General features: G+C 37.2%; 1 protein-coding gene across 1 annotated transcript in view; it reads right to left on the reverse strand.

The window, feature by feature from the left end:
• Positions 1-882: 882 nt before the first annotated feature.
• GPR158 (G protein-coupled receptor 158) overlaps positions 883-26,907 on the reverse strand; it is a 403,189-nt gene continuing 377,164 nt past the window's right edge. Inside the window, exons 8-11 of the mRNA XM_017535520.2 lie at positions 13,650-13,788; positions 8,446-8,551; positions 6,220-6,366; positions 883-5,343 (exon numbers count right to left, since the gene is read on the reverse strand). Coding sequence (XP_017391009.1) covers positions 3,841-5,343; positions 6,220-6,366; positions 8,446-8,551; positions 13,650-13,788 — 1,895 coding nt within the window. The 3' untranslated portion in view covers positions 883-3,840. The remainder of the gene's footprint in view (positions 5,344-6,219; positions 6,367-8,445; positions 8,552-13,649; positions 13,789-26,907) is intronic.

A 26,907-nucleotide genomic window follows, 5' to 3' on the forward strand; every position in this document is an offset into this window, starting at 1 on the left:
AGATGATTCGAGGTCTACCAGTTTTCAGAGAAGGCTTTCAAAGCTTTTGAAATTAGCCAAAATGTCAACAAACTTGGAAAAATAATTAATATTTGATAGTTATCTAAGTTAGCTGATTTTTATCCTTTCACATAACAAAACAGTAAACCCAACTGGAGATGTGATTTTGATGAAATAAACACGGGTCTTTCCATCTCCTGTTTAGGGACTCGTCTTCCCTCATGATGTCTCTCACGCTAATCTTTTTAGCTGCCTCTAGTTTCTTCCCATTTCAGGGCTGCTTCCAAAATGATCTAATTTTTGACTTCATTATGCCACTTTTAAAAGCTTCCTGATAGCTTTCAGTGCTCCAGGATGAAGCTGCAGTTAACCTGAAGTGTGGCATAGATGCCTGTGCTCAGTTACTTCTCTAGCCTTACAGTTTCCCTTTGATACCTCTTTATTGCCTTTGCAGAATTTAAACCTGGTGAATCTGAACTCTCTAGAGAGACTTCCCTGACTTCTAACCTTAGTTGTGCTCATCTGCCTATTATTATGCCAGTGACTGGATACTCTCATGGGCCTGAATACTCTTGAAGGGGTTATCTTTATATAATCACTGCTTAGCAGATTTACTGGTACTGCACATGGAGTAAACAGACAAAAAGGCAGCTGTTAGTTCCCATTTGGGCAGAGCCTTCTGAAATCGAAACTACTAATAGATTTGACTGGCTCGGAATGATTACCTGTGTGTTTGAGGCCACATTTGGCTGATCACCTATTCCTACAGATAGGCATGTGCACGAGGATACCAGAGCTGAACAAATATATGGAATTTCTTTTTAAGTTGGTTAGATTAAATAAACTCAATTTTCAATAGATGAACACACAAATCCCCACAAATCACTTTCATATAAATGTTTTATTGCAGAGAAGTTATAATTATTTACATGCTGCAACACGTCACAACATAAATTTACCAAATATTTCATGGTGGGATGCTGTAGGTTTCAGATAATAGTTTTAGGAGAACCACAGATTAAGTGAAGAGACTTACAGCTTTATTGACTCTATGACTCTCGGTTGCTAAATGCTAGAAGTCAAAAGGCAGTGTTTTCTCAGTCCTACCTGTCATAACTTGCATGCAGAAACCTAGAAAGCAAATACAAGAGAACTGTCGAGTTTCAAATCCATATTGCCACCAAAGTTTACAATGGGTTGAGTTATACTTCATGTCATAAAGCAGTTAATTCTTGCATAAAATATACAGTTCTATTAAGATTGGTATAAATCTAGTTATTTATAAACCCTGGCTTAAAAACAAGGACAGGATGCAGCCTGCACATGCATTGAGAAGGACAACCTAGCAAATGTTTGCGACCTTAAAAATGTTTATTCCCTTTCTATGGTTATCAATCTGGAAAAATAACCTCCTGACTTGTAAATTTCTACTTCTCTTGTTGATAATGGCAATAAAACTCTCAGAAAGACTCTAGGCACTCTCACTGATTTATGCTGGTGGAGAATAATCTATGAACTATAGAATGTCGCTAAGGTATAATTTGGCAAGTCTTTTTAAGTCACATCTCTAGCAGGATCAATCCTGAAGTGCAATAGAAAGTCACTGATGCTTGACCGCCTATTTCTCAAAAAACGAATCAAGTGCGAACAGATTTTAGACATAAATGAGTGTGTGGGTCTAGGAACTTCCAACCCAATTCACAAAGATTCCTTAAAGGAGGTCACCAAGCATATAGGCCTTCATTGAAAAGGAAGGGATAAAAGAAATGGTGGAAAGACACAAAAATAGAATTTCTATATCTTCTCAAACCGATCCCACCAACCTGAGTAATGCGTAAAGCCAGCAAATGGGTGAGGAAGATTTCTGCACAGCTTTGCAGAACAGTGGAGTGCTTGTTATTTACTCCTGAATAAAAAAATCACTGAGAAAAATTTGATGATGGATATGGAGAATTCTGTTTTTACCTTCCACTGAAAATAATATTCTCTAAGAACAGCCCTATATACACCCTCTGATTCTGTTTCCCCATCTTTTATCACCCTAGCATGTCTTCCTTGCTGCTTGTGACATAAAAAAGAAGAGTTACTTGTGCTGGGAGTGTCCTGGCCAAATAAGCAGTTGACACTTCAGAGTTCACAGGGAGAAAAAGGGAAGTCTCAGTTCTATTTCTAAGTGATTTTTGTTTAAATGAAATGAAACTCAGCTTTGGAATCTCATTTCATGATCATATCAGTAGAGCTAAGTTGGCAGCTTAGGATTCCCATGCCAAGAGATCAGCGTGGAATGCAATAAGTTTTACAAAATATGCTTTGGGGGCTGTTTTGCCTTGCAAATAGACCTTACATGTTGTATTTGGAGCACGTGGCTCATAACGGCAATTTGCAGGACTTAGACATTTTCCAGTGCTTGGGAGACTGAAGATTCCATACCACCTTATAGGCTTTGAATAAATAAGGTTATAAAACCTCTTTGGGATTTGAGCCCAGAAAATTCTACCTCTAGCTGAAGCAATGAATAAGAGTTTATGAGAATAAATAGTTTAAGACATTTTAAAATACTGTATTTTTAGTATGCATAATAAAAATATATCCATACAATGATCTTGATGCTACCATAATCTTTCTCTTTAAAAAAATAATCCCTTGAAAGTGCTATCAGAAGCTACCTTTCCTTCTTCTTCTTTTTTTTTTTTTTTGAAAGGCAAACTTCCTGGGTCTGTAGTACTGCTATAATTCTCATGTCATCCCTAGAGTCTTCCCTTTTGGTAATAATAATGCACAGTATATTTTTCTCATTCTTAGCTTCTTCCTTAGGAAATGCTGCTAAGTATGAAATACTGAAAGAGTTAAAAGGGACAATTAATTGGAATGAAGGTGTTATCTATCTCTGACTTTGAATAAACAGTGGATAAGTTGTCCTTAACTTATTGAGACATATGACTAAGTAGGACCACTTAATCTCCAATATTAATAAAGCTCTGAGTCCTAACAAGAAGGGCAAAACAATTAACTCAACTTGTATAAAAAACCCTGATTAAGACAGTATAACAAACTACGATGTGAAATAATAGAGTCAAATCCAAAGTCACAATTTATAAACCACAGCCAAAGCTAAAAGTTTTTATCATAACAGTTATGGCTTCCCAAGCCAGAGAAAGCTTACTGTACTTCAAGAATCAACTAAAGTTGATAGATAGCAGGTATTCTGTAAGATGCAATAACAAGTGAGTAGCTGCAGATTGCATAAATGTGTTGTGTCACATAATACCAAAGTTATTTGCAAAAATTATACAATCTGGAATGCTTGAATATGAGACACAACAATGTACTGAAACATACATTTATAAGAAAATGAGAGCAATCATTAATATAAAAGGTATTTTTGGGATGCATTAAGTTAGCAGTACTATCAAGGTTAAATAGGTAAATAAGTTCTTCTTGGTCAGCTACTTAGAATTTCAGTTATATACGTCTCTACCTTTTCCTTCTTTGCAAATCTGGTACATCTTCTGTGCCTCCTGCTTTGCCTGGCTTAGGATCTTCAAAGTACCATGGCTACATACTGATGAGGGCAGACATTGTGGGCTGTTTTCCTTAAACATGCTGAAGTGGAAAGATTTTCCTGGTGTTACCAGGGGAAGGACTTTCTTGGCCAAAGTCTGACTTCTCCATTATAACGTTGTTCTTGCCCCCAAGTCCTCTTCTGCCCATGCCTTTGACTTCACCGCACCATCTGTCATGTTTTCCTTGATTGACAAATACTCCTTGGGAATTTTAAATTCTTACATCTTCTCATATCCAACCCGGGGTTCCTTCCTTTTCCTTTTCTTCCTGGGGATGCTACACTTTAAAAGTATCCCAGACCTCTTCTTTCCGAGGCCCTGCTATCTTATTTGCACTTAGAGCAGAAGGGGCAGGTAAACCTACACTTCTTCCAGCATTTGGTTGAGCTGGGGTCTCAAACTCCCAAGGACACACCTCTGCTCGTGATATTAAAGGTTGCTGGAAGTTATGACTTGAATTATAGGAGCCACGGACATTTTCCTCAGAAGAAGATGTCTTTTTTTCCTGGTGTCGTATTTGGTTTAGATTTTCATTTTCTGTTTTTGATGCTACAGCTTTGGGGGGCAGTGCTTCACTCTGCCCAGCACACACACTGGCTGCATGACGCTGACCTCCATTCTCCTCTTTTGACCTCTCTGGGAGAACTGGAGTCTTGGAAATCAAATGCTTCTCATCTTCCAAAATGGACTGGCCTTGGCTTTCCCAAAGGGATATTTCAGCCTTATCTATGTGCTTCTGGTTGGATTGCTGACAAACTTCAGCTGCCTTAGGCTTATGGTGAGATTTCTCCTTTAAGGAAAAAGTTGGGTTTTTCTCCATTTCAGAAGCCACAATAGATACGTGTTTTTGAACTTTTGATTCTGAAGGCACAGGACCAGGGGTCAGGTCATAAATCTCCCAAGGGCACACCTCCCCAATGTCAAAGTTGTCCTTCATCTGGGTGGTGCCTGGGTTCAGGTCAGAATTGGCAGTGGTGGGGTTGACCCTTTGTTGTTTCATAATCCCAGATTTCTGAGGCTTTCTCGGCTCCTCCACATGATTTGAGTTTTGGGGGGCAGAATCTTTAGTCTCTGTGTTATCAGAATTTGAGTGGTTTCTGTTGGTGTCTTTATCTTTTGGCAGAGGTTTCTGGGCTTTAGCGCGTTCTTCCACACCTGCTGTTTGGGTTTTCCCAGCTAATCCAAGAGTCTTCTCCTTGGCGCTTGCTATGACACTGAGAGACTTCTGTAGCATCGATGTGCGTGGGTGCCCAGGCTTCTTCTCTGAGCTGAGGTTGTGAGCGCTTGCTGACTTGCACACCAATGGCACCGACTCTGTGGACTCAGCCTCACTGTCTTCCTTTAGTTTTTGTGTTAGTTTTTTACCTGACAGGGATTCCAGCGTGGAATTTTCTGTTGCCTCCTCTTCTTGGCTTTCTGTGGGTAGGCTATTGGACTCTTCCGTTTGGTCTCTCACGTGATCGTAAGTGCTGTGGGATTTCTTGAGTGAGAAGACTCGGTTTTTCAGGGTCTCCTCCTTGGATTTCCCTGTGTTCCCTGAAGACTCTGGGGGGTTCTTCTTGATGAGGGCAGTGCCTTTGGCTGTGCCATGGTCGGTGCCCTCCTTGTCCTCTTTAGAGCACTGCCTGCTGACCGTCTCTGGGATCTCCGTAATGCGTCTCATGATGGAACGACCGAGGCCCTTCTTCGAGCACCGCTTTTTCTGGAGGTGGGGGTTGTTTGTGATCATCTTCTTTCTTTTATATATTTCCAGTTGGGCATAGAGTTTTTTCAGTTCATCCTGCCAGAACAAAAGCAAATTCAAAGAGGTGAAGAATTGAGTTTTTCAGTCACAGAAGATCACTACATGGTACTGGAATTCAGTAAACTTGGGCTTGTGAGGGCACCTGCCCTACAGCTTTACCTGACACCTGTACTTGTCAAGTTTCTCCTCATTTGTACTTTCTGATTCTTCTGTTTCTCACAAAGTGTGGACCTTAAGACATAAACCCATGTATTCTCACCTTGTATCAAGGAGCAAACACTTTGCACATTCAAAGTGCTTGTATGGACCAGACTAAGCCTGGACCAGAACAAAACACAGCAGACTGTTTACATGTGAACCATATCCCTGAGTAGGATTGGAAGCATCATTGTAGCCACTGATAAAGTTACATGTGATATTAGATGAGGCTTAGAGGGCAACAGTCCATTGAAGCATCTTCTTTTTTTAGATGCTGATATGTTGTCATAGATTATTTTAAATAATCCAGGCTCTCCTCTCTGCTCCAGGGATCGATCCTACCTTTCCATAAGCAAGATGTCATAAACATGTGTTATGGAACACATGTAATCAGTTCATCACTATGAATACTATTAAGTCAGTCAAGACTACTAAGGCTGGCCAGGCTACTATAAAAGTTGAAATGGCCTGTGAATTCTAACTTATACTATGATTCATCTATTTTAGAACTGGATTAACTCTGCGTTTGACATCTTCAGTTCATATACAAACACATTTCCACACCCAGAAACACACACACGCCCACACACACGCACCCACTCACACATACACACACACTGAGACACACCTGCACACACACACACCCCAACCCACACACGCCTGCTGGTGTAAATGAGACCAATCTGAAATAGGAAGAAAGATTACTGGCATTACCCGAATGTCCTCTGGATCCAAGCTGTGCTCACTCCAAGCTGAATTGATACTGCTGTTTAGATAGGATCCAGATCGGCCCATGTCTAGCTCATCCTCATATGCTTCTGTAGCGATATCATCTCGTGGGTTATTGCTTGAATGTGAAAACTGAAACAGAAATTCAGTATGAGCTGTAGATGTTAGCTCACTGTAAGAGATTGCATGGTTATATACATAGAGAGGCAGGGTCTCGCTCTGTTGCTCAGCCAAGAGAGCGGTGGCTATTCACAGGCCTGGTCATAGCACACAGCAGCCTCAAACTCCTGGGCTGAAGCCATCCTCCTGCTTCAACCTTCCTGATAAAATGAATCTTTCTTTCACTCTTCTACATATGTTTGTGAGACTGACAGATGCCGTGAACTAAAGGCCATAAATTGTGAATATCATAGACTTCATGCCCTCCAAAATACCATACGCTGCTGGTTACACCTCCTGGAGGTCATTTGCAAGAATGAAGTTTTTTTTCTTGCCCAAAGTCTTGGAGACAATTATGGGTTTGAGAATTAAAGTCATTTGTCATATGTTGTCCATTTCCTGCTTTATTATTTTTCCATAGCCCTTATCTCTATCTAAAATACTACTTTAAATACTTATTTATCTTGTCTGTTTTCCCTTCCCCTTCTCTGGAATGTAAGTTCCATGAGAATAGAGGTTTTTATCTGTTCATTTCTCTTATTTTAAGGATATATAACAATACCTAGAAATGCCCCTCTATAATATTTTTAAATTCTCTTTTTATTGAGATATAATTCACACATACTATAAAATGTATAACTTTAAAGTATCCATGTCAGTTCTTGTTGGTATACTTGTGAAGTTGTACAACCATCACCACTATTTAATTCCAGAATAGTTTTGGAATATTCATCTCAAAAAGAAATCTTGAATCCATTAAAAGCAATCACTTCTGTTCATCATTCCCCCAGCCTGTGACAAACACTAATCTACTTTCTATCGCTGTAGATTTGTCCATTCTGAACATTTCACATAAATAGAATTACGCAATGTGTGGCCTTTTGTGTCTGGCTTTTGCACTTATTGTTGTAACATGTGCCAGAACTTCATTCCTCTTTATTGACAAATAAGATTCCATTGTATGGATATGCCACATGTTTATACATTTATCAGTTGAAAAACATTTGGATTGTTTCTGCTTTTGGATATTATGAATAACACTGTTACGAACTTTCATGCACAAGTGTTTTGTATGAACATATGTTTTCAATTCTCTTTGGAACTCAGTAACAATTAAATAAATAAATAAATCTCAGTATACCTCCATCTAGCTAATAAAAGTGTAATTGTATTTTGCAAAGTATTAAAGTAATTAAGATAATTTATAGAAAATTGTGTCTAGTTGATGTAACTCAAGTAGAGAATAAAATAGGTATCTTGTTCTGTTTACAACTGTTTGGCCTTTTCAGTCAGGCTGAATCTCAATGTTTTGGTTAACTGTGAGAATTGAGGAAAAGCCTGGAGTGAAAGACAAGAAATCACAATTCTGGTTTCAGCTGTGCTAACGTTATATCGTGGGGCACTGATAAGATACACAGTGTTCTAACATTGTGTTTCTGTAGCATAAAACAGGAAAATAATGACAATGCTATAATTTGTATAACACATTACCCTCATAGAAAAACTCCAATATTATTTTATTTTATTCCAGGTAGCCTTACTATTGTATCATTAAAAAAAAAAAATCACAAGTCCTGGCTGGTGTCATAACAAACAGACAGTTTCTGGTAGAGCATGAGTCTAGAATCCCTGCATTTTGAGTCCTGGCGCATTCCTCCTCATTTCATAGTGCTGCCTGGATGTATCTTTGTCAAATCTATCATTATGGGGATTACTCTATATATCATAGTTTATTTCTATTTACATAAAAATTATTTGAATGTTTCAAACACATGATTTCTCTGAATATGAATCCAAAAAAGAGGATTCTTAGAATAGGAGAGTTTCTTTAAAAAGTGATCTTGATGTTACAGCTACAATGATCGTATAATAAGTAAAGCTTAAGAAGTTTCCAAAATCCAAAAAGAAAGCAGACACCCAGTTTCCTGACGAGGAAGTTTTAAAACTCTTTTAAATATTAAGCAAATTTCCATACCTCCCTTTGCCTATAGGATAAACAACTCCATGTTCATTTAAAATAAGTCTTGCAAAAAAGTAATATTAGAAGAATACCTTTGGAATCAAAAGCAACCCAATGGTGACTGTCACAGTCAAATGAGTATGTGCAAAATAGAGCATCAACATCCAATCAGATTGAAGTCTTGAGGCAAGAACAAATCTGAAATGAGAATTCATTAACAATCCAAGATTAAGATTCTACTTAAAAATAGCAGAATTACTTGGAAACTATTTTCCTTATTGTATTAAACAAAGAAAAATGAAATTGCACTGCTATTTCTATGGCATATATTTTCATCTTAGAATAATAAAGTCTAAGTTTAATTTGATGCATAAGATATGAACCTTTTATTATTTATTATTTTAGATTAACAATAACAAGGCAGCATAATAATGCCTGAGATGATTATTTTGTATGTAGAGTGGTCTCTAAAAATCAAAGTGGTAAACACATGTAAATTCAGAAGAGGAGTGAGCTACAAATGTATAATCCAAATTTGTAGGCAAATTATGAGTTCCAATATTCTTAGATTTTTAAAACATTAGTTAGAATTAAGAATAAAAGGTGGGCAATTATCTATCTTTGTGAGTGATACAAGGATGAAATGATAAAACAATTTAATGGATAAAACAATCTGATGAAACATACTAATGGTTTATAAAATGTACCCTTTAAAATAAATTGTTCTAAATTATCAAGTAGTCTGAAATAATTTAAAATGCAGCATTTAAAAATCTTATTAAGAAATTTATAAAGTTGTATTCCAGGATGCCTCTGCAGGAAAAATGGTGAGGAGAAATTCAGTACTAAGGTCTACTCTAGTAATTGGGGAATGCTTTCATAAATTAATAGGTACATGTACAAACCGGAGTTCACATTTTAAGGATTCATTCTTATGCAGAAACCAGGGGTTGCTTTGATAAAGGTCTTATCTATTGTTTATCCATGAAAGCAAAATATGATATTTTACCACTTGAAATCAGAGGATTACAATTTTGTTTTAATGATATACCTCATCAAGTTTGCAAAGTTAATATCCTAAGAAAATGCTCATATTATAATCACAAAACAAACATATATTAATAGCTAACGTAGGAAGAAACTAATTTTTCTATCTTCATTCTACCATATTCGTGACAAATTTTCTAAGTAAATTGTCATTTTTATGTTTAAAATAATGTCATCAAGAGGATTTCTTTCTCATTTTCACTTCATGCTGCTCCCCTAAGGATATCAAGCTAAAATGAAAGCTCAGGAGTTACCCAAAATGGAGAATTATTTTCCCTTGTGTCTAGAGATGCAAACCAAATAGGCTTGTAACATGCATGAAAGTGCAGAGCACTCATCGCAATAGCTCACATTTCATTAAAAAGGGCTTTCTGATTAACCGTCTTCTCTAACTTCTTTGTGAGAAAAGTGACCTTATACATACCTTGAATATGACTGCAAAACTGAACCAGTTTTGACAAAAGTTTGTCAAAACAGATTTTTGACATAGTCTGTTTTCCTGGGTCAGTTTTTTTTTTTTTTTTTTTAGCAGTGAAATAGGATCATTAACTCAGTAACATTTTCTGAGGCATATAAGGGATATAACACTCTGGAAAAATGATATAATCCCAGGCTGTTGGGGGTCAGTCCAGTATTGGAGTAGAAAGTTATATGAAAGGAGATGAATTCATAAAAGGATCCTCATGTACTAAGAATTCCATCTTAAGTGCAAATCAAATAAACTTTAAACTAGCATGACAATATCTAGAATAAAAAATGCTTGCATATAATTTAAATGAAAATAGCGAATCTTCAAAATAAAACTACCAACTGTGAAATACACAGACAACACTCTGAAATTAATCAGTTTTAAATAACTGCCAGGTTTTTAAGGTTGCAATTCTGAGTAGAAATATCTTGAGAAAAACTGGGTTTTGCAGTAATTTTAAAGCTTTATTTTTTTTAAGGGTATTTCATCTTTTAAAAAATAGGTCTGAAAGCCAGCAGCATAAAATATTTGAAAATTGAGGTTAAAAAGAAACACATTTTTAAAAGTCTTGTACTTTCCTGAAGGTTTGCTTTATGCTTAGCACTAAAAATAAGGGATTAAAACAGGCAGGGAAGAACACCTCTGCATTATTTATCCTTTTAGACTTAATTCTTCGCTATTATTTTTGTGCAATCTGACAATTTGGTATATGAATGAAGGTAAATCTGTATATAATGTATAGTCATAGTTTTTAATTTATATATGTATATCTATCTATATACCCACACCATTTTATATTTTAAGCATATAAGAAAGGACACATGCTATATTGATAGAGAATATATTTTTCAATGTTGGGAGCCTTATTTTATATTATTTTATTCAAGGATAAAATTAACAAGATGGATATAGCAGATTTAAATTATGCTATTGCTTCTTATTCTTGGACTTTATAAATATTTGAACCATCGCATGTATAAATTCAGTCCATGTGTAAACAAGACATTGTACATACTTGATTTATTATTGCCTGTAACTTGCTCCCTATCGATTCCCCCAAATCAGTGTTCTGCAGATTTACTGTGTTAAACTATAAATCCATCCCTTCATCCTTTATAGCCATATAAATTAAATTTCTGAGAGAGCTAATATATGCTATGATTCTTTAAAGTCAATATACCACAGTCTGATCCAATCTAATCTAGGCCAAAAGATACAGTAGGTCAAATTTGGAACTTAAAACATAGGGCCTCTTCAGGTTTATTTAAGCTTGCTAAAAAAATCAAAGCTCATCAAGCTTGTTAGTCTTTCTGTGTCACACTGCTACTAATGGAAGTTCTCCCTTTCCAAAAGTAACAGGGGTCCACATAGTTGTGTGGAAGAAAATTGATCTTGTGAGTACATCATATGTACTCAACACCAAATTTACTAGGTTCAACCTGGAGCAATCAATCGGTGTGTGTGTCTACAAGAACCAAGTTCATGTTTATATGATTCTTCTGGCTGAGCCAATGGGTTGCTTGGGGCTGTGTAGGAAAAATGTAAAGCCAAGTAGTCAAGTTGCTTTCAATCAGTAATGTATATCTTCTGTCACCTTAAATCAGTAATAAAAAGTGTGGATGCTGTTATCAAATGTCAAGTGAAGTTTAGGGGGTTTCCATGGTCAATTAAGTGTGCAAAATGCTGGTTAAATAAAACTAAGTAGGTTTTCTTGAAGCACGACTTCTCAACATGCTAACTTGCATTGTGACACTCTGAAAAGGAGACTATAAAGTACAATTTGTCATAAATTTACAAACAGACATAAACATCTAAAAATGATATACTATGATGTTAACGGTACTTATCTTTAGGTGGCTTGATTCGGGAGTTTACTTTATTCTTTATCATTTTAGGATTTTTCCGTAACAACCATCTATTGCCTTATTATTAAACTTTTTGAAAATTCATTTCAGAATAATTTACCATGCCTACTCCTGAAAGAACCTGGGCCAGCTTAGAATTTGAAATCTATTGAGAAAAGAAATTTAATGATGAAAACTGAACAGAGTAAATTTTAAGATATAGAAGGATATTTAGGTACTTTTAAAATCTGTAAACAGATTTAAGTACTTAAGACAATTGATTTGTTTCTAAAAAAAAATCTAGCAGCTTATTATAGGGCTAAAGCGGACAATCTTCTGTACTACATAATCACATTTTGACCATAGAAGACATTTAGACTCATTTCTAAGAAGCCTTCTTACTGATTTATAATTCTTTAGCTGATTTTTTAACTTAAGTTGATATGTTAACATTTAACCTGTAACTGATTGTATAAAAGCATGTTTGTTATATCTTGAAATATGCCTGCTTGATATTCTGGAAACAAACAAGAAAGTAGCTTTTCTTGGAAGACAGTTTGGGGAAAATGTCAAGGCTATTGGAGCTGGGGTATCAGGAGGACGTGTTCTCTGGTGCTCAAGAAATTGTTGACTGAGGGCATCCCCTCTTAGGTCCTGAAACTCCAGTCTGACTAGCTGAAAAAGCATTTATTCCTTTGCTTACTTATAATCTTATATTTCCATTCTTCTATTTTCTTCCTCTTCTAACATCTTTTCTCCTCTCTCTTGAGAGAGGGCAAGACAAAGTTAAGAGGCCAATTCTCTAGATTCCTGGCCCCTTGATGGGGTCTCCAGACTTGTCAGACCATAGATGCCTCCTTTTCTTATTTAAAAGTTTTAAAAGTGCAGGCTGTAACTGAGGTCCACTGCTGTCTGGAATCATCTCTTTCTAAAGATGCAAGATCACATCTTCTGACTGCTGACTAAAGTCAGAGAAGATAGGCATCCTACAAAACTCCCCCGGGCGTACAGCCTCCTCTTCCCATCCCCTCTCCCATTCTCACTGATCTCCAGGAGAGTCTGAAGGCCAAGAAGGGAGCTGAAACCAAAGAAGGGGATCCCTTCTCTCCATTGAGGGCAGAGACAAATATTCAACATTTCTAATTTTCTTAAATGTGTCCTTTTCCCTATTTGTCAAGCAATTGAAACACATTTTTTGTTTTTTAAATGATAGGATTCTTTTAGTTCTGCCCTGAGATTTTCATTTTCAAATATGAATCGGTGACACCTTTTCAGAAGATAAGTCATATGTTTCATTTTGTTAACTTCACAATAAGCCACTGTCTTCCTCCTTTGTTCTTGTCTGCTAGAGAGAAACCTGGGATGATCACAAAATAGAGGACCAGGCTATACATTCTTATCCCAGAAGTTCATTACTAGAGTGTGTGATAGTGACACAGCCCATTGCACATGATAATCTAGTCATCAGGCTGAAGTAGTTTTTGTGTTTAGAATTCCACAGAATTCATACATATAAGTTGTCTATACAAATATTGAGATTTTGAAAATATAAACCAGCCCATTAAACATGAATGAAAACATAGACGAGTTACATGTATCTGCTTTACAACATATGCACGTATTGCTTTATACCTTCAGAATGAAAAGTGTTACATATTATAAACAATGTTCCATTACATTTCCATAAGTGGTTTAAGATAATACAATAACATTGAGTTAACCTTCGAAATAGATGAAAGTAATAAGCAACACAGCTGAAGGAACTAAGAACAACAATTTTAAACACAAGCTATTCATTTTCCATCTCTGTAAAAGAAATTAACTTATAAAATGCCATCTTTCCTAAGTCTACTTGCATCTTATCTAATTTTGCTATTTAAAATGCAACACATCAGAAAAATAAAATAGTTATCTACTAGCTCTACAGATCACTTGCCTAATTGTATGGAATATAGCAGAGATGATGAGCTCATTGTGAACTGCAACAGCCATATAGCGGGGCTCGTGGAATGCCGATGGGACTGTCCGCACTGCATAGCAGAGATAAACACCCCACAGGAGGAATAAAAACTCAGCTGTGAAAATAACAAACCATTTTTCATTAGTTTTATAGGTGAAGAAAAAATTCTACTTTTTTAGCATGCATTTTGTGTCTATTATTAAACATAAGTTTTGTTAGAAATAGATGAATTAGAAAGTCTTATTTACATACAAATAAAAATGAGATATTTATTTTCAAAATTCATTTAGTTATGGAGTATTTTTCAAGGTACACTTTGTGGTTGTTATCGCTTTTAATAGCATTCAGAATGTTATACCTTTTTTGGGGGTAATACCTGGCTTTCTCCTAAACTCACTGAAATAATTTTCCATATCTCCAATTCAAGTTTAGGATGCTCATAGAACACTCAGTTCACAATAAAGTTACCAAGGCAGTGCAAAAAAAAAAAATGTTTAGAACATGTTTATATGCGGCTTCTAGAAATTTAAGTCCTAACTGAATTGAGCCCAGTACAATAAGATACCATTGCCAGCTATGTGAGAACATGGGTTGCTAAACATTCAGTGATATATTTTATATATAAAACCTTGTTTTATCACACATGAAAGAAATCATGTCTTCTGTGGGTTGAGTGTGGAAATGTTCAGTAAAATTCACAGTCACCTTGTTTGATCACTGAAGCCAGAAGAGACGAGCACAGTGTAGCAGCTAAGAATGAGGACTTCAGCATCATGTTAGATGTAGTTCTGACTCTGGCTCTATACCTAAATAACTTTGCATAATCTTAGGCAATGTACTTAACCTCTCTGGTCAGTTTCTTCATTTGGAAAATGAGGATAATAAAAGTACATCTTTCATGGGATTATGTGCTAATTAAATCAAATAATGCATATAAAGCATTTATAGTTTATGACACATAGTAATTGTTAATTTTTTTATTATTAAACGTCTCATTTGACTTTTTTTCCCAAACAATTGCTATTTTAACTCATTTTGAGTGATAATCCATACAACCCATTTTATCTGTCTTAGTGGCAAGAACTTTCTGGAAGACAATGTCTAATTAATAAGAGGAAAGCTCTAATTAGGAGAGAACATTTCATCAAATGCATTACCTAGATGGAACTTTCTTGTAAACAGAAATGTTGATGTCCACTCAAAACATGGATCATCCATCCAAAATCCAAGGTGTTTTCCTTGTCAAAGTCTCAGTATATTTCAATCAGCATTTAAACAGTAGGTAGGGCCTTAATTATTCCATGTCCCTTAAATAAACAAATGTCTCAGGAGCTACTCTAAAACCCTGATGTGGCCAGAAGACAAAGAAAAAAATAAATGTCACTTCAAACTCTCCATGAGATCCAGTGTGGTCTTATTCAGCATGGTGGACCTTGGCCATATGATGTGAATATTTGCAGCCAAGTTTTATTGGATTGAGAAAAGGGAATCAGGAAACAGATTTTCATCTATAATTTTCTTTTCCAACTCTTGTATTTCTGCCCATGAAACTACTGTTGCTTTCTTTACCCAGGCTTGAAATCTTGACCTTTCATTTCTACATTTCTTTTTTCGAGTTATTTCTCAGCTGTATTAATTCCTTTCAATGCCCACAATAACAATCTTTGCCTAAGCCCCTATCAGTTTACTCCTTATTTGTTGAAATTAGTTTTCAAGGCCTCATCTAAACCTAGCTTTGAAATGAGTCCAATTGTCCCACAGAACTGATGTTTGTGGTTTCTTTGCATAAATATAGAAACTGATCCTCCCAGTCTTAAAATTTGAAAAGGTTACATTTGTCATATCCAAGTTCCTTTTGCAGGAAAACAATCTCTAGATAGTATCAGGGAGCCGAAACTTAGCAGATCACTGCATCTGGACAAGGAGACACCAGATACGTCATCCATCATGACTGCCTAACCAACCCCATGCTTACTGTTGACCAACTTCCCTTTCTTAACCCTCCCTAATTACTGTTTTTCACATATGGTTACATTTCTTCGCTGCTATATAAATCTCTAATTTTAGTCAGGAAGATGGACTTGAGACTGATCTCCCATCTTCTTGTCTATGGTACCTGATTCAAGCCTTCTTCCCTGGTAATACCTGTCTCAGTGACTGGCTATCTGCACAGTGATCAGTAGGACCTAGACTGAAACCCTGGCATTTCAGTCACAGTTTCACCTTGTGTTAACCCATTCTTCCTAACAGTAACAGGTTCATTTTTCTGAAACTTCATTTTGACTATATCGGGACTTGTCAACAACTGCACCACTGCATTTGGGTTAACCCAGTCAAGTCTCCAGTAGAAGATTCATGCATACCAGGCTGGGCATAGTGGCTCACACCTGTAATCCCAGCACTTTGAGAGGCTGAGGTGGGTGGATCACCTGAGGTCAGTAGTTCAAGACCAGCCTGGCCAAATTTGGTAAAACCCCGTCTCTACTAAAAATTCAAAAATTAGCCAGGCATGGTGGCATGTGCCTGTGATCCCAGCTACTTGGGAGGATGAGGCAGGAAAAGCACTTGAAACCGGGAAGTGGAGGTTGCAGTGAGTTGAGGTCATGCCACAGCACTCCAGCCTGGGTGACAGAGTGAGAATCTGCCTTAAAAAAAAAAAGATTCATGCGTACCTACTTACAACCCTGGAAATAATTCCTGCCCCAGAGGAAGACTGTAGGTGTTTCTGCTAAAGCTGACATGGCCTTACTTTCAAGACTGTCTTGCTGCACAGACTTCATGTTTGCTGCCCACATTGCTTGACATCATTTATTTATTTTTCCTTGTGTTTTATAGACCCTGATATCTACTGTGGTCTCTGGACTTCAGGTCAGCCTTCTGTGAGGCGTCAATGTATCTTCATTCAGAAATGTTTTTTTCTGTGAGGCGTCAATGTCACAAATACTTCATCCTGGCTTTCCTAGCCCTCTGTAATTTGACTTCATAATATATATCTAACAGGACACCTCAGTACTCCCCAGCATAAACTCTTTGAGGAGACCTAGAAGGTCTCTTTGTCTTCTGAACACTCCAAATCTTTTTTCATTTTTACTTTTTTGAGACAGGGTCTTGCTCTGTCACTCAGGCTGGAGTATAGTGGCATGATCTTGGCTCACTGCAACCTCTGCCTCCAGGGTTCATGTTATTCTCGTGCCTCAGCCATCTGAGCAGCTGAGATTACAGGCATGAGCCACCATGCCCAGCTAATTTTTGTATTTTTAGTAAAGATGGGATTTTGCCATGTTGGCCAGGCTTGTCTTGAACTTCTGACCTCTAGCAATCCACTCACTGTGGCCTCCCAAAGTGCTGGGATTATAGGCGTGAACCACCGCTCCTGGCCCGTTCCAAATCTTGGTCTTGCCTCTGAGCTATTGGTCTTGCTCACACTATTGCTCCCATTTCTAGTGGGAGCCAGAACTTCAAGTGGAAAAATCTTAATCAATTTTTCAATGTCCATTTCAAGTCCTATCTCTATCACAAAGCCTCCTGAAATGATTCTAACCTACGATGAATTTTCTTTCCTCTAGTATCTTGATAGTCTTATCCATACAACACAATGCAGAGAATAATGCCACTCAATATAAAATTGGAAGAAAACTGTTCATGGGGTCTTGTTAGTCAACACCGATCCCAACTACTTATGAACTAAAATAGGGCAAGAATTGAGTTTTTCAGTTTTTTTCTCCCTTTGTCCACATAGGTGGTAGCAACAGTACTGGGACAATGTAGATAAGATTTAATAAATACCATGCAGATTATTAAATATATATAATATAAATTAATGCACTATTGAGTTTGTGGTGCTGTGCTTGGCACAAAACAATGGTGATGCAAAACTATTATTAAGTACCCAAAGCAGAAAAATATGCTGTAGTTGAAGGATTCACATGTAGCTGCATTATGAAAACAGTATCTCCTGCTATTTACTGCATGGTTTTTACACAATGCTATACTGAAGTTTCAAAAAAAGAAAAGTAGTTATCAGGTTAATTAGTGTGCTGCAATGGAGAATTGTATTTAAAAATATAAAACAAAATAAGATTTCTCATAATAGCTCAGCTGAACATTAAAATCTTTTCATTAGCAATATCAAACATTATGCTGTATCTGGAAAACAATTTATTATTCAAAGTACCAATTACATGAAATGTGATTTCTAAAAGTTGTGCTTGGGAAAAAAAAATCAGTTTCATATAATTAACTTCAGACTAGCACTGCAATTAGTAAAGAAAATATGCAGATGTTACCAAATTTGCGGTGTTATTACGTGGGAGTTGAAATATGTGTTGTGTTTCTTTAGAAAATAATTTCTGGTGTGAAATGATTTTGATGGGAGACATGAGTATAGTTACAAAGGGGGTTGCATTTAAGCTTTGAGATCCAAATAGGGCTTTCAGAAACCGAAGTCTTTGCTTTTTAATCTGTATGGAATAACATTCCATTTAAAAGTTAACTACCATAGCCTTTGAAAAATTAATATACTATAATGAAAGTGATTTCAAGTTATTTTTTTCAAAGGGCTGGGCCAAGCAAGGAAATGAGAATTAGTATAAATTCTTTGACACCGAAGATGCCCCAGTTCCATGATCCTAGACAACTCACAAGGGCTGAGAGAAAAACAACCTAAAGGACACATGCCACTCATGCTGTGGTGCTCTGATTTACCATGCTGCAAAGGCATTTTGTATAAATGACATTTTACCCTGCTTGACCCCATTAAAAATTACCTTCACACAGCATAAATAAGTACACAAATGATAAAACATTTAGGTTTAATTTCTGAAGTGTGTTTTTTAATGTCCTCTTCTATTTTTCTCATACCCTATCCACTTGGAAAAGTCATGGTCAACGTAAATAATTATTTACAATTCTACCCAGGCTAACTCATTTTGTTTTCTTTCTAATGACAGAGTGGGCAATCAGTAAGTGTTAAACAACTTCAATAATTCTTGAGAATACCTTCAATTCCAGAATTTTAGGGTTCAGCTGGTATAAAGAAGTTTGAATATAAATATTTATATTATAAGCCCCCAGATATTCTGGGGGCTTGTCTGCCTTTTCTTTGGCTAAAATAAAGCCAATTGTGAGTTACACTGATTGAAACAATAAGAATGCTTCTTCTGATAGAATTGTTAAGTTAGAAGTGACTTTGTTAGACCATTTAGTGAGCATGTACATTTTTGAGTGTCTCTGTGGCTGGGGAGCAGGTGGTTGGTGAGCTGCTGTTATTCTACTGGCCTTAAAGTCAGTTGATGCAGCTCCGGGATAGGGAAGCATGCAGAATAAGTCGCAAGTTACAATGTATTTCACAACTGGGACAATGGAGGCTGGGTGTGTGTTCATTCCCCAGCTCTGTAGAAGCACGAAGCCCCATGATGATCAGGATGGGGTATAGGATATGTCTGCAGAGAACCTCATTCTTCAGCTGCACACACCCTGTGAGCAGCAGATTGGAGCCTAGAATCCGAGTCTCTTAGTTCCTCACCGATGCTCCTTAACTTACATTCTTGGCTGAGATTTTAACCCTTGGAAATATTTTTATCCTACTGAAGAAAACCAGTATTTCTCTAGGCAGCAATTGTTTGTATTTCAGCTGATACATTAATTAGACTTGAATAGCCTGTGGTAATTACTCTCCTCAGAAGTACTTTTAGCCTCCACAATTAATCTGATTTCATACCTGACATCCGTTGAATGGACCCGTCACTGTGCCAAATGTATTCTGTACATTATTTACCTTCATGAAGGTTTTATTGCAAAACTTGTGACTCCTTTAAAAAGGCAGAGGTAACAAGCCTGAATGCTGAAATGTCAAGCTTGGGTCAGAGATACTGTTGCGAATACTGAGGAGTAACACAATTAACCATACCAACTGCATGAAGTCACATAGTGACTTGATTACGCCATTCTCCTACCAATCTCTAGGAGCTGGCGGCTCTTTGAGGCCAGAACTGTTGGAGTGGCCACACATTTACAGGCTGGCTTTTCTTCACTGCTTCTGTTCACACATTGCTAGAACAGGGACCAAGATTTTTTTCTTATTCTCCATTGCATCTTAGGTAAAAAGTGTAGAAAGCGTATTCTGTTCTCACTCTCTGGCATATACATTTAAGTTTTTAGTTTCACATGGGGCGACAGAGCTTTGGCAAAACGGAGCTGCCTCAGACCTTATGGACACACACAGAGTGGGATAGGATGAGCTCACAAAGGCAGACTCAGGCGGAAGTCCTCTCAGAGCACAGGGTCCAGGTCAGAGGAGCAAGCTGTGTCTGCCATTTCCTCTCCCTGTCTGATACTGCTTGGCTGTGTCTCCACCCAAATCTCATCTTGAGTTGTAGCTCTAATAATTCCCATGTGTTGTGGGAGAGACATGGTGGGAGATAATTGAATCATGAGGGCGGTTTCCCCCATACTATTCTCATGGTGAAGAAGTCTCACAAGATCTGATGGTCTTAGAAAGGGTCTTAGATCTGATGGTCTTAGATGGTCTTTCACTTGGTTCTCATTCTCTCATTGTCTGGTGCCATGTAGAACGCGTCCATGCCTTTCACCTTCCACCATGATTCTGAGGCCTCCCCAGCCACGTGGAACTGTGAGTCCACTAAACCTCTTTTAAAAATTATTATTTTAATAAATCACCCAGTCGCAGGTATGTCCTTATCAGCAGCAGGAAAATGAACGAATACACTGTAATTTGCATAGGTATTATTGTTTAAGGAGGGCACTGGATATGGGATCACTTGCTACTATTATCAAAGTGTCTTTCGATGTTTGATCTTTTTTGAAAGCTGGTGTCTTTGACTAGTGATTTGCTTTCACTCTGACTGCATCACTAGAAATTCACACATAATTTTGAAGTCCTAGCTGGCAGGCTATCATGAAGACTGCAGTGGGGGGTTATTTACTTATTATTTATATTCTGCCTTTGTGTAAAAGTGTTTTAATTCTTTGAGGCACAGTTATTTGAATGATGCTAAAGGACAAAAAGAAAGTAAAGCACTTTTCAGAAGGGGTGGTATATGAATAAGAAAATAACTCCCAGGACCATCATTCTGAAGACACTCAAGCAAGTACTTTGAGAAGCATGTGTAGTTTCTAGTGATGTGGCCTCCAAGACAATGTGGCCAGGCTTTTATCCTTTGATTGAAAATTAAAAATAATGTTTGAGGTCACACATGGTGGCTCATGCCTGTAATCCCAGTAGTTTGGGAGGCTCCGGAGGGAGGATTGTTTAGAGACCAGGAGTTTGAGACCAGCCTGGTCAACACAGCAAAAGTCTGTTTCTACTAAAAACAATTTTTAAAAAGTTAGCTGGGCATGGTGGTGCACCTGCAGTCCCAGCTACTTGGGAGGGTGAGGCAGAAGAATGGCGTGAGTCCAAGAGTTTGAGGCTACAGTGAGCTATGATCACACCACGGCACTCCAGCCTGGGTGAAATACAGAGACCCTGTCTCTAAACATTTTTTAAATAAAAATAAAAATATATGTTTAAAATTGTAACAAGTAATTCAGTGTGCATTAAGGCATATGATATATTGGAATAAAAGAAAATGTACGTAATGAACCTAAATAAAGAACATTAATTTTTCAGATGAAGAGGAAGTCTAATCTATTTTCTATAACATTCATTAAATGGTGCTTATATCACATTTCACCTGTCATAATAAAGCCTAGTCTTCTAGGGTAATTAAGTATTTAAATCCTTAAAAACAATTGCTATTTTAGAATTCCCTTATATAACTCAGCGAGACAGTTGTATTTTTCTCAGTTCCTTCTAAACATTGGCATATGACTAATTAAATTACTGAACACACTGCCTGTTTTTGTGTGTGTGTGTGTGTGTTAAAAATACTGTACCAGGAAAGAAAGGAACAAAGGAGAAGAGCATGACAATGAATAAGAATAAAGACTGTATTTTAGGTGAAATATTTTATGTGAAATCCATGGAAACCAATACTTTTGAACAGTGGAGTAGTCAATACTGGAATTCACTGAAAACACAAATATTTAAAAATTTCTAAACGGAATTACACTCAAGCCTATCATACCTGTTTAATTATTGCTTATATTTTCATTTATGTCTTTCTTTCCAATGCGGTAAATAAAATATATAACAAGCAATGTCAAGCTCTGAGGAATTTCCAGAACCATGAGACTCGTCATGTATTGGTGGACTTTCACCACTATGAAGAGGTGGAGGGTAGGGGGACATAATTTATAACAGGGCCCCTGTCAGGGAACGGTTATTAGATCATATAAATGCTGTTGAGAAGAGTTCGGCTGTATCAGTGATACAGAAAGATACAGAAAACTAATAGGAGATAATAGAGGATAAATAGAAGCCTACATAGGGCTTTTCGGATATATTCTTGTGCCAGGTAAAAAGACAGGGCAGTAAAATAGATTTATTCTCAGTTACATTCCTTTGTATAATGTTCTATGATCATTACCTGACTTCTTGAAGAAACTAGAAACAGCTCAGTGCTTGCCTGGGTCAATATTAAAGTTTGATGCACAGATTTAACCATGGAAGGGACATTCTAAATGTCCTCGACACTGCCATTTCTTAGCTACTTTTTTGCGGTCTTGTTTCTTGCAGGTAAGGTAAGAATCTGCCCACTTGTTCTAACTTATCTTGGTCACTGGTTCTGCTTCAGTATCTTCAATGTATGTTCTAAATGTGTAATCAGAAGTTGAGTGATATCCAATTACATATGTCAAAGGATGAATGCCATTACATCACTACTTCTGTTATTAGATAAATGTATTTTTTTTCCTTTTTTTATACTTTAACTTCTGGGGTATACGTACAGATTGTGCAGGATTGTTACATAGGTATACATGCGCCATGGTGGTTTGCTGCATCCATTCCTTCAACATCCACATTAGGTATTTCTCCTAATGTTATCCCTCCCCTAACCCCTACCCCTGACAGGTCCCAGAGTGTGATGTTCCCCTCCCTGTGTCCATGTGTTCTCACTGTTCAATATCCACTTATGAGTGAGAAAATGCAGTGTTTGGTTTTCTATTCTTGTGTCAGTTGTCCAAGAGTGATGGTTTCCAGCTTCATCCATGTCCCTGCAAAGGACACGATCTCACTCTTTTTATGGCTGCATTGTATTCCATGGTGTATATGTGCCACATTTTCTTTATCTAGTCTGTCACTCATGGGCATTTGGGTTGGTTCCAAGTCTTTGCTATTGTAAACAGTGCCACAATAAACTTACATATGCTTAAGGAGATTTTGGGCTGAGAATATGGGGTCTTCATAAAAGAATGTTTTATAATTGTTTGGGTATATAACCAGTAATGGGATTACTGGGTCAAATGATACTTCTATTTCTAGATCCTTGAGGAATCCCCACACTGTCTTCCACAGTGGTTGAACTAATTTACACTCACATCAATAGTGTAAAAGCATTCCTATTTCTCCATGTCCTCTCCAGCATCTGTTGTCTCCTGATTTTTTTAGTGATCACCATTCTAAATGGTGTGAGATGGTATCTCAATGTGGTTTGATTTGCATTTCTCTAATGACCGGTGCTGATGAGCTTTCTTTCATATGTTTGTTGGCTGCATAAATGTCTTCTTTTGAAAAATGTCTGTTCATATCCTTCACCCACTTTTTGATGCGATTGTTTTTTCCTTGTAAATTTGATCAACTTCTTTGTAGATTCTGGTTATTAGCCCTTTGTCAGATGGGTATATTGCAAAAATTTGTTCCCATTCTGTTGGTGGCTTGTTCACTCTACGATAGTTTCTTTTGCTGTGCAGAAGTTCTTAAGTTAAATTAGATCCCACTGTCGCCATTGCTTTTGGTATTTTAGTCATGAAGCCCTTGCCTCTGTCTATGTCCTGAATGGCATTGATTAGGTTTTCTTCTAGGGTTTTTATGGTGTTAGGTCTTATGTGTAAAACTTTAATCCATTTGGAGTTAATTTTTGTATTAGGTGTAAGGAAGGGATCCAGTTCCAGCTTTCTGCATATGACTAGCCAGTTTTCCCAACACCATTTATTAAACAGGGAATCCTTTTCCCCATTGCTTGTTTTTGTCAGGTTGGTCAAAGATCACATGGTACATGTGTGGCTTTATTTCTGAGGCCTCTGTTCTGTTCTATTGATCTATATCTCTGTTTTGGTACCAGTACCATGCTGTTTTGATTACTGTAACCTTGTAGTATAGTTTGAAGTCAGGTAGCATGATGCCTCCAGCTTTGATTTTTTTCTTTTTTGCTTAGAATTATCTTGGCTATGTGGGCTCTCTTTTGGTTCCCTATGAAATTTAAGGTGGATTTTTCCAGTTTTGTGAAGAGAGTCAATGGTAGCCTGATGAGAATAGCAATGAATCTGTAAATTACTTTGGGCAGTATGGCCATGTTTATAAAATTTATTCTTTCTAACCATGAGCATGGAATGTTTTTCCTTCTGTTTGTGTCCTGTCTTATTTCCTTGAGCAGTGGTTTGTAGTTTTCCTTGAAGAGGTCCTTCACATCCTTTGTTAGTTGTATCTGTAGGTGTTTTATTCTCTTGGTACCAATTGTGAATGGGAATTCACTTATGACTTGGCTCTCTGTCTGTTATTGGTGTAAAGGAATGCTTGTGATTTTTGCACATTGATTTTGTGTCCTGACAGTTTGCTGAAGTTGCTTAATAGCTTAAGGAGATTTTGGGCTGACACGATGGGGTATTCTACATATACAGTCATGTTGTCTGCAAATAGAGATAATTAGACTTTGTCTTTTCCTATTTGAATACCCTTTATTTCTTTCTCTTGCCTGATTGCCCTGGCCAGAACTTCCAATATTATGCTGAATAGGAGTGGTGAGAGAGGGCGTCCTTGTCTTGTGCTAGTTTTATAAGGGAATGCTTCCAGTTTTTGCCCACTCAGTATGATATTGCCTCTGAGTTTGTCATAAATAGCTCTTATTATTCTGGGATGTATTCCATCAATACCTACTTTATTGAGAGTTTTTAGCATAAAGGGCTGTTGAATTTTGACGAAGGCCTTCTCTGCATCTATTGAGATAATCATGTGGTTTTTGTCTTTGGTTCTGTTTATGTGATGGATTATGTTTATACATTTGCTTATGTTGAACCAGCCTTGCATTCCAGGGATGAAACCGACTTGATTGTGATGGATAAGCTTTTTGATGTGCTGTTGGATTCGGTTTGCCAGTATTTTATTGAGGATTTTTGCATCAATGTTCATCATGGATATTGGCCTGCAATTTTCTTTTTCAATTGTATCTCTGCCAGGTTTTCATATCAGGATGATGTTGGTCTCATAAAATGAGTTAGGGAGGATTTCCTCTTTTTGTATTGTTTGGAATACTTTCAGAAGGAATGGTACCTCTGGTAGAATTTGGCTGTGAACCTGTCTGATCCTGGACTTTTTTTGGTTGGTAGGCTACTTATTGCTGCCTCAATTTCATATCTTGTTATTTGTCTATTCAGGGATTCAGCTTCTTCCTGGTTCAGTCTTAGGTGGGTTCAAGTGTCCAGGAATTTATCCATTTATTCTAGAAACGCATAGAGGTGTTTATAGTAATCTCTCATGGTAGTTTGCATTTCTGTGGGATCGGTGGTGATACCTTGTTTACCATTTTTTATTGCATCTATTTGATTCTTCTCTCTTTTCTTCTTTATTACTCTGGCTTGCCTTCTATCTATTTAGTTGATTTTTTCAAAAATCAGCTCCTGGATTTATTGATTTTTGAAGGGTTTTTTGTGTCTCTATCTCCTTCAGTGCTGCTCCCATAATAGTTATTTCTTGTCTTCTGCTTGCTTTTGAATTTGTTTGTTCTTGATTCTCTAGTTCACCTAGATACATAAAGCAAGTTCTTTATGGCCTACAAAGAGACATAGACTCCCACACAACATTAGTGGGAGACTTTAACACCCAACTGTCAATATGAGATGGAGGAACAAGGCAGAAAATTAACAGGACTATCCAGGACTTGAACTCAGATCTGGACCAAGTGGACCCAATAGACATCTACAGAAATCTCCACCCCGAATCCACAGAATATACATTCTTCTCAGCACCACATCATACTTATTCTAAAACTGACCACATAATTAGAAGTACAACATTCCTCCTCAAATGTGAAAGAATGGAAATCATAACAGTCTCTGAGACCACAGTGCAATCAAATTAGAACTCAGGATTAAGAAACTCACAAAACTTCACAACTACATGGAAACTGAAGAATCTCTGGGACACGTTTAAAGCAGTGTGCAGAGGGAAATTTATAGCACTGAATGCCCACAAGAGAAAGGAAGAAAGGTCTAAAATCAACACCCTAACATCATGATTAAAAGAACTAGAGGAATAAAATCAAACAAATTCAAAAGCTAGCAGAAGACAAGAAACAACTTTCTCTTACTTCTTGGTCCCTGCACTCTTATCACGAGTCTTGATTTTCTAAGAGTCCCTAATGTTATCACCTAACACCATTAGGAGTATTAGTTTAACTTCTGCCTCTTATGTTTTGATATTTCTATCTCATTCCTGAAGCCATGATGTAGATCCTACCACTATAATCAATGTCTTCTCTTAGCTTCTCTGTAGCTCTTTAACTGAGACCTGGTAATTACCTAAGGAACGGTATGCTCTGCAGCCCTCTCAGGCCATGAATCTTCATTCTCTCTTGCACTGTGTATCTCAGGGTCCTCCTTACTCTCTCTGTCCTCTTTCCCAGTATGATTCAAAATTAATGTATTTTAAAAATGCCCATTTTCTTTCCATAGTTCCATTCCTGCAAGTGGAAAAATCTGCTGTCTGGTAAGCTTTCTCCCTGAAGGAGAGCAAATTCAGAAACAGTAAAGTACAATGAAAAACAATCTATGTTACTAAAGAGCTGTTGTAGAGGGAGTAGTTAAATGAAGTAGGAATGGGTTGTGGTCAGAATGGAATTCTTCATAACTTAGGAATGGAAAACCAAATACTCTGCATCCCCATTTATAAGTGGGAGGAGAACTATGGGCACATAATGGTACACAGAATGGTATAATGGACACTGCAGACTCAGAAGGCATTGGGGGCAAGGGATAAAATAGTACAGACTGGGTCCAATATACACTACTTGGTGACAGGTGCAATAAAATTTCAGATTTCACCAGCACACAGTTCATCCATGTAACCAAAATCACCTGTACCCCAAAAGCTAAGAATGGAATTCTTCAGTGTATTCAA

The sequence above is a fragment of the Cebus imitator genome, unplaced genomic scaffold (genome assembly GCF_001604975.1).
Source record: "Cebus imitator isolate Cc_AM_T3 unplaced genomic scaffold, Cebus_imitator-1.0 Scaffold92, whole genome shotgun sequence".
NCBI classification, from domain to species: domain Eukaryota; kingdom Metazoa; phylum Chordata; class Mammalia; order Primates; family Cebidae; genus Cebus; species Cebus imitator.